Below are 14,178 nucleotides of genomic sequence, written 5' to 3' on the forward strand. Positions count from 1 at the left end.
TGTCTCTCTCTTAAGTTCTAGTTCTAGTTTACTGGTCACTATATTCTTGGTGAACAGTTAATATTAAATAACTATTACATTCAAGAACAAAAATGAGCATAGTATAGCTTATCTACAACACTGCAAATATACAAACAACAAACACACACCTCATAAATGTATTCACTTTGGCCCAGTCAAGATAAGAGTTTCATAGCATTCCTATTCAGAGATAAGTTTTTAAAGGAAAATCATAAAATTGAGAGGAAGAACAGTGGGAAGGCAATCTATTGAAGCATAAGGCAAATACTCTTGAGCTCAATCAATCATATGATTTTCCATTACACTTCTGTAATATTTTGAACCAGTTCCCAAGTATTTGGCAGATCTCTTAACCCCCTTCTGACTCAGGAAAATCTGATCCCTGCAAATGAATACCACGTGATGGCATCTCTTCCCTCCTTCCAACAACTGTGGGTGTCTTTCAAACTTATTTTTTAAAGGATGGCTATATACAAAATTACTTCTAGAGCCCCATTTGTCTTAGCCATTTTCAAGGAAGTGACTTAATCATTTAGCTTCCCATTTATTCACTAGTGGACAAAGAACAGAGTTAAAATGTTTTAGCTTTAAGAGATCTAAAATTTATCTAAATAAATATTTATTTTAAATACATAAAATTTATTAGATAAATTATCTAAAATTTATTAGATAAATAAAATTTATCTAAATAAATATCTAGATATCCTAAATTTATCACTGACTGTATCACCTAATCTGTCTGTACTTTAATTTCTTAATCTGTCAAATGAGGATAACACTTGCAAGGTTCTTTGGGGATATACTAATATATCTGTAAATATTTTTAATGTTTAAAAAATACAACCAAGAAAATACAGATCAGTAGGCAGAAAGGACAGACTATTAATACTAGCTGGATGACCACCAACATATACAAACACTCCATTGGCTAAAGGACATTAAAGCTAAAAATATAAAACTAAGTCCAGTGCCTTCATTGTCTAATTTTCCCCTTCCCTTGTATTGTCCACAACTCCAAACACTATTATACAAATGTCACAACTGAAGTATATTTTTATTGCTATTCTCCTTCATACCACTGGTTATATGTTGCTCCAGGAGCCTGATTTTAGTTTGATCTGATTTAGTCTTACCCAGGAGCCACTGGATCCAAGTAAGGGTTCATGCTGAAGCAATTTGGTAACACTACCCTGGTATTAGCAAGCTGCCTCTGTCCATTGCCAGTAGGCTGTGGTCCACTGGTAGATATTAAAAGAATTGAAGAGTAAAAAAAACCACCTCTAAAAACTTGCTACCTCAGGAATAGGGCTCATGTTGTAAAGGCGACTAAAGAGAAACCCACAAGGCTTCCAATTTGGGAATTTCAAAAGCTAAAATCGTAGGAAAGACTGAAAGAATTGAGCTCAGAGAGATCACTCCATCTCTATTTGGGGGTATACATAATTTCTTTCCTGTAACACACTGGGTGGAAAAACACCTACTTTTGTAAATACGGCCAGGCACAGTGGCTCACTCCCGTAATCCCAGCACATTGGGAGGCCGAGGCGGGTGGATCACTTGAAGTCAGGAGTTCGAGAACAGCCTGGTCAACATGGTGAAACTCCGTCTCTACTAAATACAAAAAATTAGCTGGACGTGGTGGCACACGCCTGTAGTCCCAGCTACTTGGGAGGCTGAAGCAGGAGAATAGCGTGAACCCAGGAGGCAGAGGTTGCAGTGAGCCAAGATCAGGCCACTGCTGTCCAGCCTGGGTGACAAAGCAAGACTCCATCTCAATGAATAAATAAATAAATAAATAAATAATAAAAAGAGAACAAAAGAAAGAGATAAAATACACTGAGATGAATATGGAGAATGTCATCCTTAGATGAAATGCCCTTCAAATAAATCAATAATGCACCAGCAGAACACCTTGGAAGATTCCTGGGTGGATATGCATTTTATCTGTATCCTATCAATACTCTAAATGCACACGTAGTTCACATCCTTGGATCTTCCATCCAAATCTATAATGCATCAAAACACTGGGTAAGATTTACCTTCACCAATGAAATCCTATTGTTGTTTGAAAATTATTTTGGAGTATTAGACATATAAATATCTATGCCTATGACATCTTCCTCTAATATCAGGGAAGGAGGAAATTGGTTATGATGCTTTGTGGATAGGTGTTGTAGCAGAAAATTATGTATCTTTAAAACCAAAAAGACAAATCAAATTAGTAAGAGATCTAGAAAGAAGGGAAAATATTAGCCCTTAAGAACAATGGTGGAAATGGAGTGAATTTAGCTTTAGAGAATTGAGTAGAATTGCAGCGGGACTCTAGAAAATGTGGCCGGGTGCGGTGGCTCACGGAAAATGCACTGGCTACTCCAATACGAGCTATCAATGTGACATCTAAATCATCACTAGCCACTGCAGTTCAGAAAAGGTTAACATTTGGGCCCCTTCTTGTTGAATCTCCATGGCTTTCATTCTAGCCTAAAGCCAAAGAACAAGGCTCACTGGCTCTCTCTGCCAGCCCTCTCACATTCCTCACTCTCCCTTCCTGTGCACTCAGTTCAGTAAGCAGCCCACCCGCAGCATCTTCCCTCTTTGATCTTGCCAAGGCCTTTTTCCCACCATCCCTGAAACAATTACCCAAGCCGCTTCCACTCCGGATCATCATAAGACAGCAGCCAGCCAGAAGCCTGGGCTGCCCTGAGCCTTGTGAGAGGATATGCCAGACATCCATCGAAAATCTCCAGCGAGGTCAAATTGGTAGGGGGTGGGGAGGCTGTCTCTGAATGGGAGAATACCGTGGTTGCTGTAGGACACAGAGCTCTTTTGACTTGGAGTTTAATGAGCCTCCACTTCAATAGGACCTACGTGTCCCGAAAGAAAGATAAGGGCAAGGACGGAAAGGCACCATTTACCTCGTTCGGCTGCTGCTGCAATAGGGGCACAGGGTACACGCTGGTTCAAGGCCTGGATCAGAGTGACTCACCAAGAAAACAGGTCTGATTTATAATTACAGTGCTATCCCCTCCCCAGCAAGATACCTCCTTCCTGGATGTCAGCAGAGCCAGGTCCATGAAAGAATGCATTGAACTTGGGAGCAAATGGAAGCTGTGATTGCAGGAGAAAGTTCTTTGTAAGCCTGAGGCAACATTTCTATGTAGAGTTTAGAGCAGTGATTGTAGTGAACCTCAGGCAAGAGAGTTAATGAGATTAGCAAGAAGGAATGAATTTCAGGAAAAGCATCTAAATGAGGTCTTTGTAAAGAGAAAGACATAAATAAATGCAAGGGTCCTCTGACCATTAAAGTAGTCATAACCTTTCCCTGACCACCTTAATGCAATGAGAAGTAGTTACCTGAGTGACCTTGTAGTTAGAAAGCTAAGAAAAATAGTCTCCTGACAAAAGGTCTAACTTGAGAAAGTTTCCCTAATTTTGATTTGCTAAGTAGGCTGGAAAGGTTTTCCTTGGAAGAACTTCTAAGGCTCGAGAAAAGAGGGAAGTTCATGATGCCATTTGTAAGCCATCACTAAATTATCTGTTTATATGGGACGCAGGCAGGTTATCTAACATACCCATCTGCCTTCAAACACAGCCTTACTTGAGCCATTTCCAACAGACAGAAGGATAACTCTTCTATTCATGAATACCTTTCTCGGTTTAGAAATGTTCAATGATTTTGTGAAGCAATCACAGTGAAGGCTCCTTCCTAGATCTGTTCCAGAGCTACCTGTTTACCTCAAATACCTCCCCCGATGATGTTCCAAACTTTGACATTTCAGCCCTGAAAGAGCAAAGCCTAATGAAGATTGAGTCACAGCAGCAAAGCAAAACTTTAATTAGCAATTTCCTATATCTGAGGATAAGCAAATGGGATGTTTTCCTTTGAACAACATAGAGGAGACACGACAAACAGCGCCCAGGAGCAAATCCAGCTCTGAGAGACTGCTAAAACAAAAAGGGAAATAACCAGTTGATTTTCTCTGAGATGTGGTCTTCCAAGCCTTTATATGTGCTAGAAGTGAGCTGGCTTGAAAGTCTGGAAGACAGCACATGGCGTCTGAGATTCCTCTGGGTAGAGGGTGGTAAGCCTGCTCTCCCAGTCAAAGGTTTCACCTCCTTTAGCAAGAGCAACTCAGAATTTCCTAACAATTAGACTCCATGTGAAAGCACAAATTGGATGAGGACTAGGAACTTAACAATAATTGATGACCTCACTTGAAATAAATGCCATCATTCAATCCCAGCTCAATACTTAGAACTTCTTTATATTGTAAAGCTACATACATATTTTGGGGAGGGCCCCTGGAAAACTACTAAAAATCTCCAGGACTAATGCCCAGAAAAGCCTCAGAAGTCTGAAGCCAGAAATATATTTCAGGCAACCTTTTCAGCGAGGGCTGCCCAGTGGGAACTAGAAATGAACATTTTCTCCCAACACATATATTATTTTCATTATTTTCAAACAACCAGTTACCACTGTGCCCTTGGATGTTGCAAAGAAAAATGGTTGCAGACACTCTGCCCCCATTTATCTCCAACTGGCTGAGCACCCTTCCCGGAGGGACAGCAGGACTCTCTGTACATCCCAATCTCAAAGCAGTCTGGACAAGTTTCTCATAGTCCTCTGAAAAGAAAGGCCCAACGAGTGAAGAAATTTTTTAAGAACTTAAAAGATGCAGAGGTTACTAAATCTGAACAAGCACCCACATTTTCTTCTTGGGAGGTGAACCAAAGGATGATTCAGACAGGGAGAAAGGCAGCAGGGTTTAGGGAATGAAGAGTCATGAGATACCAGTTTTATTTCTGGCTCTACCCAAGACTGGCCATGTGACCACCAGCAAGCTACTTCTTCTCAGCGGGTCTCTTAGCTTGCCCTTCTCTAAAAGAATTCAGTCTTACCCCATCCTGTAATTTTCTCTGGAATGTCCTCACAAAAATGTGAGGGAAGGGAATATATGGGGTGTAGCAAAAGGATGCGATAAGCTCCTTAAACCTAGACATCAGGTAAGTACAAGTCTTCCTCATTTTCTGTTGAGCAACTTAGCATAGTTCTGATATAGACAACTGATGAAGCAAGGTATTAACCTGATTTTATACTACCTGAAGTTGATATTTTAGCAAGTCAGGCTAAGGGATATCATGAATTAGATGGCACTATCCACTGGTAAAGTGTGAATTTACAGCCCAACTCCAACAAGCATTTTAATATCCAAAAAAGAAAGCAGAGGAAATTGATAAGTTGGGAAATCTCCAGGAACTAGACCTATTCTTATTGGCAGTAAAGATACCTCATATACAACAGCCAGAATGCTTTTTAAATGCTAATAAATTTCTTTTGCTTCAAATCTACAAATTTCTCAACTTCTTATGATGAAGGCTATTTTTCCCCTTAAAACAATTCAAATTTCAGAGCAGAAGTCTGTGAGATATGAAATTTTCTTTACCAAGTTACACTTTAGTATCAATTTTTGCTGGAACACACCCATCCCCTGAAGGTCAAAACATCTAAGAGTTAGTAGTCCAGTGCAATAACAACTGACATCCAAGGTAAATTAATGACAAGCCAGCAGCAAATTTCCCTCTATTTCACATGAGTACAGTTTAGTGTTGCAGTCAAATAGCATCTATGTCAAGCCTAATCAGATACATATTAATCATATGCTTAATAGTTTGGCGGCCCTTGCATTCATCAAGGGAAGGCTTCATCTCTGCACACAAATAAATGACAAGTCCATTCCTCCATGTAACTATTTTCTAGAACTAGCCACTGAGAACCACAGCACAGCTCTTGGCCAGTGCATTTTTTCTGAAATAAACTGTAAACTGTCCCTGGGTCCCATCCTATCTCAGACCTCCCAAGATTGCTTCTATTCAAAAACCAATCTGCCAAGTAAGTCCAACAGTAAAAGATATGGCCAGCAAGAATCATTGCTGACCCGAGAGGGGACTGACTTCCCACTAAGCCTGGGTAGACAAGGGCTGTTCAGATTTCAAAATCCTTAGAGTACTTTAAGCTACCTAGAATTATTTTCTAGTTTTATAAAGTTTTAAAATACCTGTAAGGGCAGAAATTAAAATACACATCTGTACATATACATCTCCATACATCTATATATATATTTATGTATCTGTCATAGGCTTATGGTAGGGCTAGGTATATAGTAAGAGCTTGGAATATGGGGGCAGTGAGCTTATTATATGAATGAACAAATGGAAACTGTTTCTTGACCCTGGTGATTTCCTATTTTGGAGCAAAAGAAAAGAATTTACCAAGAAGAGAAAAGAAAGCAAAGTCCACTCACATCAGCACAGTGGAAACTAGGAGCAGCAGATGGCACCTCCCTATTGGGGATTATGCAGCTGCCAATTCACCGCAATGTGGAGCCCAGTGTCCCTGATTTCCCAGCCCTCTCCACCCCCAGGCTCATATGGTACCTGAGGAAAAGCATACCTCTTCTTCCAGCTTTACCACCTTGGCCTGGGCGTTACTCAGGGCCTGATCTCGGATTTCGATGTGTCGTCTTTGGTCCTCATTGGTAGAACGGGCAGTGGCCAGCTCTGCTTCCAGCTTCTCCTTCTCACGCTGGCTTTCTTTATCTGTCAGGACAATAAACATCAATACTGCCAGCCTGGAGCTGGCTCAAAGCCTTACCTGAGCAAAACTGACACATCATACCCTTTACTAGATAGCCTACTGCTCTAGTGCACAGCTGAAGAATCAGTATACCCAAGATCTGGACTCTATCACTGGCTCTATCACTAACTTGCTGTAGAAACTCAGAAAAGTCACTTAACAACTTAATGGTTGTTGAGCAGAAGCAATCAGAAAATAGATGTAACGTGTTCCAAAAATTATTAGGCATTACACAAAGAATACACACACACACACACACACACACACACACACAGCCCTCAGAAGAAAAGGTAGGCTCGTCTTCTTAATTTTATTTCTTCCAAATTGTCTTACATTGGCGAAAGAGCAATTGAGCTCAGAACATTTTCCCAATTGTTTCCTCATGACAGTACATTAAATAGAGCTAAAAACAACATTTCATAAACTGGATAAAAGCTCAAGCCCACCCTTCACACACTAACATCACTTTGTAACTGAGATCAAGTCTACTCGACAGCATGTCCTCTCCACAGAAATACCTAACCCAACACCACCCCCTAACCCAACCCACTTTATCTCAGCATCTGCTTCTCTTGGGAATCCAATGTCTTTTTAAAAGATAATGCAGTAAAACTGGAAGCCATGTTATGCTTTTATCCTACTCCTTCTCTGGTAGGATAGGCTAGGTGTGGAGGGAACACTGTAAAGAACAGGGCAAAGTTAGATGGAAAACATCAGGATCAGAGGAAGAAAGGCAGCCATTTCACCTGAAAAAAAAATCCTCTATTTGTGAATCTCCTTTTCTCCCTTTAAGCCTATTAGAGTTTGAAAGTTCAATTTTTTTTTTTAAATAAAGTAATCCAATATGGCTGGGCATGGTGGCTCTTGCCTGTAATCCCAGCACTTTGGGAGGCTGCAGTGGGTGGATCACGAGGTTAAGAGATAGAGACCATCCTGGCCAACATGGCGAAACGCTGTCTCTACTAAAAATACAAAAATTAGCTGGGCGTGGTGGCACACGACTGTAATCCCAGCTACTTGGGAGGCTGAGGCAGGAGGCTCAGGCTGAACCTGGGAGGCAGAGGTTGCAGTAAGCCGAGATAGCGCCACTGCACTCCAGCCTGGTGACAGAGCGAGACTCCATTCCAAAAAAATAAAAATTAAAAAAAAAGTAATCCAATATGCTTGTGTGCTTACACACACACATTTATATATATATGTATATATATACACATATATAAAACGTGTGTGTATATATATATATACTTGCATATATACAAAAACATACGCGTGTATATATATACTTGCATGTGTGTGTATATGTGTATACAAATATACTCTATGACCTTAGAATGGAAGAGTTTAGTGGGCAGATAATGGTCTTTCTGGCTTGGGTTTTAAAGAGAGCTCAGTTGAGCAGCACCTATATAATGAGGGTTTAATAAATATCTGTGGATGGATGTAAGAAAAAGGAGAATGAAGGAACATGATCACAAGCTAGCATTTGCATAAGTTAATACAGATTTATAAGTAATCTCTAAACAGATTCTACACTTTGGTCCATATACTATTCTTATCTCAATCTGCCCTCTTCTAGTGGCTGGCTGTACGTTGTTCCAGTACCCACAGCTGATGAGAATATCAGAGTATTACACCTAAAGTGATATCACTGAATTCCAACGAAGTAATTCTCACTCTTCCCAAATGATCACTTAAAGATTTCATTGCTTAGTCCTAGTTGTAGATGTCTATTTGTGAAATGGACCCCTTGTGATTCCAGCAGGGGGAGGGAAAAAGGAACCATTATGAAATATGCCAGAGCATTCTGTTCTTAACAAGGCCTGCCCTCAAGAGAAACTATTTAACCAGAACCTAATCTATGAGTTGTTGGGATTTTGTTTGCTTGTTTGTTTCCAGAGCCTAACTGACCCACGGGAAAGGAAACATCCAACTCCAGTCTGCTCTGGCCTTCTACATGAGAGAAGGAAATAACCAGCTGAAGCCCTTTCTAGTGATCCTGCACCACCTAAAGGGGTGAAAAAAAACTGAGATGCACTTGTGAAGTTCAGTCCAGAGGCACAGGCTCACTAAAAGACTGAGGCCTAATCACAGGTCTAGAGCACTTCCCTTTCCCCCAGATTTTACTATCACATCCTGAAAGGCCTATTTACCACAGTTGCCTTTTACCCCATACATCAGGTCTGCCATTTCACACACACACACGAAAAAACCTACAAGTCATACTAAAAGGTAAAATATACAGTTTGAAAAGACAGGGCAAGAATCAGAACCAGACCCCGAGATAAGGCAGGGATGCTGGAATTAACAGACTGGGAATTTAAAACAAATATGATTCATATGCTAACGGCTCTAATAAAAAAAGACAGCATGCAAGGTCAGATCAATAATATAAGCAGAAACACAGACATGTTAAGAAAGAATCAACAATGCTAGATGGTAAAACAGAGGTAACAATACCATCTTATTTAACCTCACAATATTTGTTAAGGATCAAATGAGATAGAAGATTTATTTAAGTGAAAGAAATGTTAGAAAGCGTAACCAAACACAAAGGAACTTACTACATAAAGCGGATGATGATGATCATCACCACGATTAGTAATGAGAATCTGTAACTTCAAAGCTTTTCATTGTGATACAACAGATTCTGTACACTAATTTTTAGTATGAGAAAGTTGAGAGTCACCTGACCTATAAAATTAGCAATTCCATGTTTCTGAATCAAATCATTATAACTACAGGGGACCATGACACATGTAGTTATGTCCCGTGTCTTTCCCCTCCTCTTAACTAAGACAGACCTCACACCAGAAACTCAAACAAGTAGTCTTGATTTTCTGGAGGTTAAGTGCTCTTCATCTGGAGACTTAAACCTTAAGTTATAGGAGAAACTACAATAGGGCAGCCTCACCTTCTTTCCCACTCTGACTTTGCATTTGGAAAGAAAGGAACATTTGTTGAATACGTATTGCATACCAGGTATTGTATACCAGGTATTGTACTAGCTTAATCCTCAGAACAACCATACAAGGAAGGTACTATTCTCCTATCCAATTTGCATATGAGAAAACAGAGACCCAGACAGCTTGACTAACTTGCACAAGGTCCCACAGTTGGTAAATAAGTAGTGGAGCCCTTATTTACGCCCAGATGGGTTCTACTAGACCGGGCTGCCTTCTTCTAGGGTTGAGTTGGTTTGGTTTCTCTAGGATTCCTGCAGTACATTCCCCAGAGAGGCTTTTCGAGAGGGCTTTCTTTTCTCCTGCCACAGTTCCAACCATGCAGGGCCCTGTCAGTGTCCCAAGCCGAAAGAAATTAGGAGGGACAAGAGTCATGCCCTCTTCCCTGGCTAGTTGGTGAACTTCACTTTTCCTTCCTAGAGCCATTTGACAGTCTTTTGCCCTGCTGGTAATACCGTCTGATTTACTAAGTTACCACATTTTATAAACCTGTAAAGAGCTCCTAGGACACCTGAAATACCATCTCTATACAGAAAGGAGTATGATCTAGCTGATCCAGAACAAAGAATCTATACGTTTTGTTTTGTTTTGATCTGAGAGTCTGCCACCCTCTTTCTGCCAGTGAACTAGCTCTGACGGCAACTGTGATACCACAAAAGCAATTTCACAAAAATTTATACTAGGCACTGATGACACCAGAAAAACTACATTCCTTACTCTAAGATATGCTGACAAAGGAACAGGAGGTACAGGGAAAAGAAAAAGAAAAAACCTGTTCTGAAGCCAGAGCACAACAGAACAACCCAGGAAGGGAGGGCAGTATTGTAAGTGAAGATCAAACGAACTTGTAAAAGCTGGCTAGAAGCTGCATGGAATGAGTTGAAAGGGTCATTTGGAGACCTAGCAAAGATGGAAGAGACTGACAAATCCCTTCTGAGCACAACTACAGCCAGAGCTACACTGAGGGAGGCTGGGGGTAGAGGAAACCCGTTATGGGCATCTGCAGAAATGAGAGCAGTTCATCTGTTTCCCCTGGACTAATTCTCCCTGTGGACTCAATACACTATGAAGTTTTTATTGCTGGTTTTATTAAGGCAATTGGAAATAATTAGACATTGTCTAGCTGGGTGGGGTCCATTAGAGACCAATAACGAAGAGGATTAATTCATTGTCATGGTCCTAGGAGTGTTTCCAGACAAAGGAAACACTATTATGAGGAAGATACAGCTCTGCCCTCCCCCACATCCTCCAACTCTGCAGCCAGAGTCACTAGCTCAGGCCACAGGATTAGCTCCCCTTGCAATCTGCCGCTGTGTAACAATAAATACTAGATGCTTAACGAAGGGAACCCCAGGTACAGGTGAAGTATTCCAAACACTATCCTCAATCCTGCATATTAATCCCATCTCTACCAGAGCCAGCACATAGGATCTTCTAAGAAAACCTCTTCAACATGAAGGGACCTCATGTTCAGTAAGGCTCTTTATTTAGGTAGCAATGACACTAGCAGGGATTTCAAGGGGCTTCTCTAGTTTAATGCTGAAGGACCAATGTGATGTGATGAGATGTTGTGGCAAGCAGCCTTCTTGGCTTAGGAGGAAAAGAACGGAATCTTCCAACTTCATGCCTGAATAGGAAAAACAATCCTTAGGTGATATTGACTCTGCCCTGGCTGTTCTAAAAGGCTAAAGAGAACAGTGTAATCTTTTCACGCACCTTGCTCCCATCCACACGTTAATACCTGTTTCTGCAGCTTGCAGACTTACTTTTTGCAAAGAGCTGCGAGATGGTTTTTCTGGTGTCCTCTGACCCCTCATATTCCTTCTCTGCAAGCTGCTTGTTGGCAGTCTCTAGACGCTCTGTGGAATTTGGAGACAATCAACAGGGTCTCAAATATAAACTTTCATGCACATACTATTGGCCCTCTAAATACTGACCTTTGGTAAAACAAGCCTGTTTCTTCTTGTTAAACAGGAATGGGTGACTAACATGAGTTTGCAAATGTGAATCCCAAAATAATACTAGACCATGGCCGGGGAGGAGGAGGTAAGTATTTAATGCTTTCACTCCTCACTGCCAAAACCTAAGTTAAGTGCAGAATTTTAAATTTCAATGAAATTATCCATCCCCAAATATGTAAAGATATCTTTCATTAACCAGAAAAAAAAGAGTATCACAGTTATTATAAAGTCTTTAAACTCACGTAATGTCAAAGCTAGAAAGGGACAACTAGCAGCATGTAGTTGGGCCCCCTGACTTTAAAGATGAAATAACCAAAATTCAAAGATAGATAGTAACATCCCTGGCCGGGCACGGTGACTCATGCCTGTAATCTCAGCACTTTGGGGGGCCAAGGTGGGTGGATCACCTGAGGTCAGGAGTTTAAGACCAGCATGGCCAACGTGGCAAAACCCCATCTCTACAAATACAAAAATTAGCCAGGCATGGTGGCGCACGCTGGTAGTCCCAGCCAGCTACTCAGGAGGCTGAGGCAGGAGAATCACTTGAGAGGTGGAGGTTGCAGTGAGCCGAGATTATGCCAGTGCTCTCCAGCCTGGGTGACAGTGCAAGACTCCCACTCAAAGAAAAAAAAAAAAAAAGAAAAGAAAAAGAAAAAGAAAAGAAGAAAGTACCATCCCCAAGGTTAGCAGTTTTGAAGGTGCTGAAGGCACTTTAAAGCAGAAATATTTCCCGAAGTCTTCAATATTATCAGGTGAAAGTCAAAAATAAAAGGAGTCAGTCAGTCCTGGAAGTAAGAGAGGACATTATACTTCAAGCTTGCACAGTCAAAGCGCATGCCTCTGTAAAATCTGTTAAAAAGAAGAGGCAGCACCTATTGTGGGGGTGGGCCAGGTGGGTCCAGGAGTCCCAGCAGGGATCCTGCCTGATTAACACATTAGCTCATCGCTCAGAAGACCAGTGAGGTGCATCCACACTTTGATCAATCAAGCTTGGGACTGAGGACTATTGCAGCCACAAAAAGTTAGCCTGGCACATGCCCAGGCATTTACTGCCCATACCGGTGGGTTGGACAACCCCAAAGAGCCTGGTTGGATCCTGCTCAGCCCTTCCCTTCACCACCCTGCAGCTGCTTCAGAAGTACAAAGACAAGTCCTTTGGTTCCCTCACCTCTCAGATCCCTGTTGAAATCATGCATCCTCCGAATCTCGCCCTCTAGCTTGTTTCTCATGGCTTTCTCTAGGGCCTCTCTTTTGGAGGATGACTTAACGAGGTTCTCATATGCCTCCGAGACGCGCTGGATTTCTGTCTCCACCTTAACAACAACAAAAAAGACGATGGTGGTGATGGTAGGAGGTTGATGGGGAAAATGGTCTGAAAACAAACAGGCAAATCCTCACTGACAGCTTCTCCCAGGGCTCACAGATGGCCAGGAGGCAACCATAACACAGTCAGATGAGAAAAGTTTCAAGAAAGGATCTCCACCTTCAACCATAAGCTTAGTAATTAACTCACGGTGTCATGGTCTTTCCTCGGGTTAAAAAAATAGACAATTTCTGCCTTCAGAGGAGATGGTAAGATACAATAAATTTTATAAATAGTTATAAAGGATTTTAATTTCTGAAGAAAACTCTTAATTTGGAAAATATTAGTAATAATATATATAGTATATAGATATTCCAAAGCATTCAAAAGGCTTTCACATGTTGGTTCCAGTCTGCACTGATTATCTGCCTAGACAGGATACCTCTTCTCATTTTAGTAGAGAGAAAAGTCAAATTGCCTCTGAAGATCAACTGCCAGCAGTAGAGACCAACCCTAAAAACCCCAAGCTTCATGAAGTAGTTCAGTTCAATTTAACAAACATTTACCAAGGGCCAAATATTTACATGAACTCTTTAAAGCACTATTGGGGGTGTGTAAATATGAATGAGAACATTCTCACTGCCCTCAAGGAGGTTTCAATCCAATCGAATGAAAGAATATAGGGCAAGATACATCTTTAAGAAAAGTAGTAGTGCCATAAAGTACAGACAAGGAAGAAGTTATTCCTGGTTGGGGAAGTGGGGAGGAGAACAATTTCTGAGAAGAGGTGGCATTTAGAGTCAGATCCTGAAAGCTGGGTCAGATTTCAATGAGCAGAGGTGAGGGGAAGGGTATTCTATTCTGAGTAAGCAAATGCATTCCCAGAATGACCAATCGTTTAATTTGGCTGGACACTGTGGGGTATGCAGAGGGAACCTGGCGAGATATGGCTGCTAAGATAGACTGGAGTCAGATCATAAAATGCTTTTAATGCCAGGCATTTGGACTTTATCCCATAGTCAATGGGAAACCAGTATAGGTTTTTGAACAGAAATTCATAATCAGAGTTGTGTTTTATGACATCCCTGCAAATCTCATAAAATGGGGAAAATAAACTCAGAGAGAAAGGGTCTTGCCCTGAATCAGCCACAATCAGGCAGAAAATGAGAAATTAGACTCCAGAGTCTTTCTGTAACTAGTATAGCTCCATTGCACATATAATAACCACACAAATATTTGCATATAATTTGTATAAGACAAATAAACCCACGGCCTATTAAGCAATTTTCAGATTAAATT

At 41.0% G+C, this 14,178-nt stretch overlaps 1 protein-coding gene across 3 annotated transcripts in view; it reads right to left on the minus strand.

Moving 5' to 3' along the window:
• AMOT (angiomotin) overlaps positions 1-14,178 on the minus strand; it is a 65,948-nt gene that overhangs the window by 23,463 nt on the left and 28,307 nt on the right. For all 3 annotated transcript variants that reach the window (XM_063634604.1, XM_063634603.1, XM_055267853.2), the window contains 3 exons: positions 12,745-12,889; positions 11,382-11,474; positions 6,473-6,618 (listed from right to left, as the gene is read on the minus strand). In XM_063634604.1, coding sequence (XP_063490674.1) covers positions 6,473-6,618; positions 11,382-11,474; positions 12,745-12,889 — 384 coding nt within the window. The remainder of the gene's footprint in view (positions 1-6,472; positions 6,619-11,381; positions 11,475-12,744; positions 12,890-14,178) is intronic.

The sequence above is a fragment of the Symphalangus syndactylus genome, chromosome X (genome assembly GCF_028878055.3).
Source record: "Symphalangus syndactylus isolate Jambi chromosome X, NHGRI_mSymSyn1-v2.1_pri, whole genome shotgun sequence".
Classification (NCBI taxonomy): Eukaryota; Metazoa; Chordata; class Mammalia; order Primates; family Hylobatidae; genus Symphalangus; species Symphalangus syndactylus.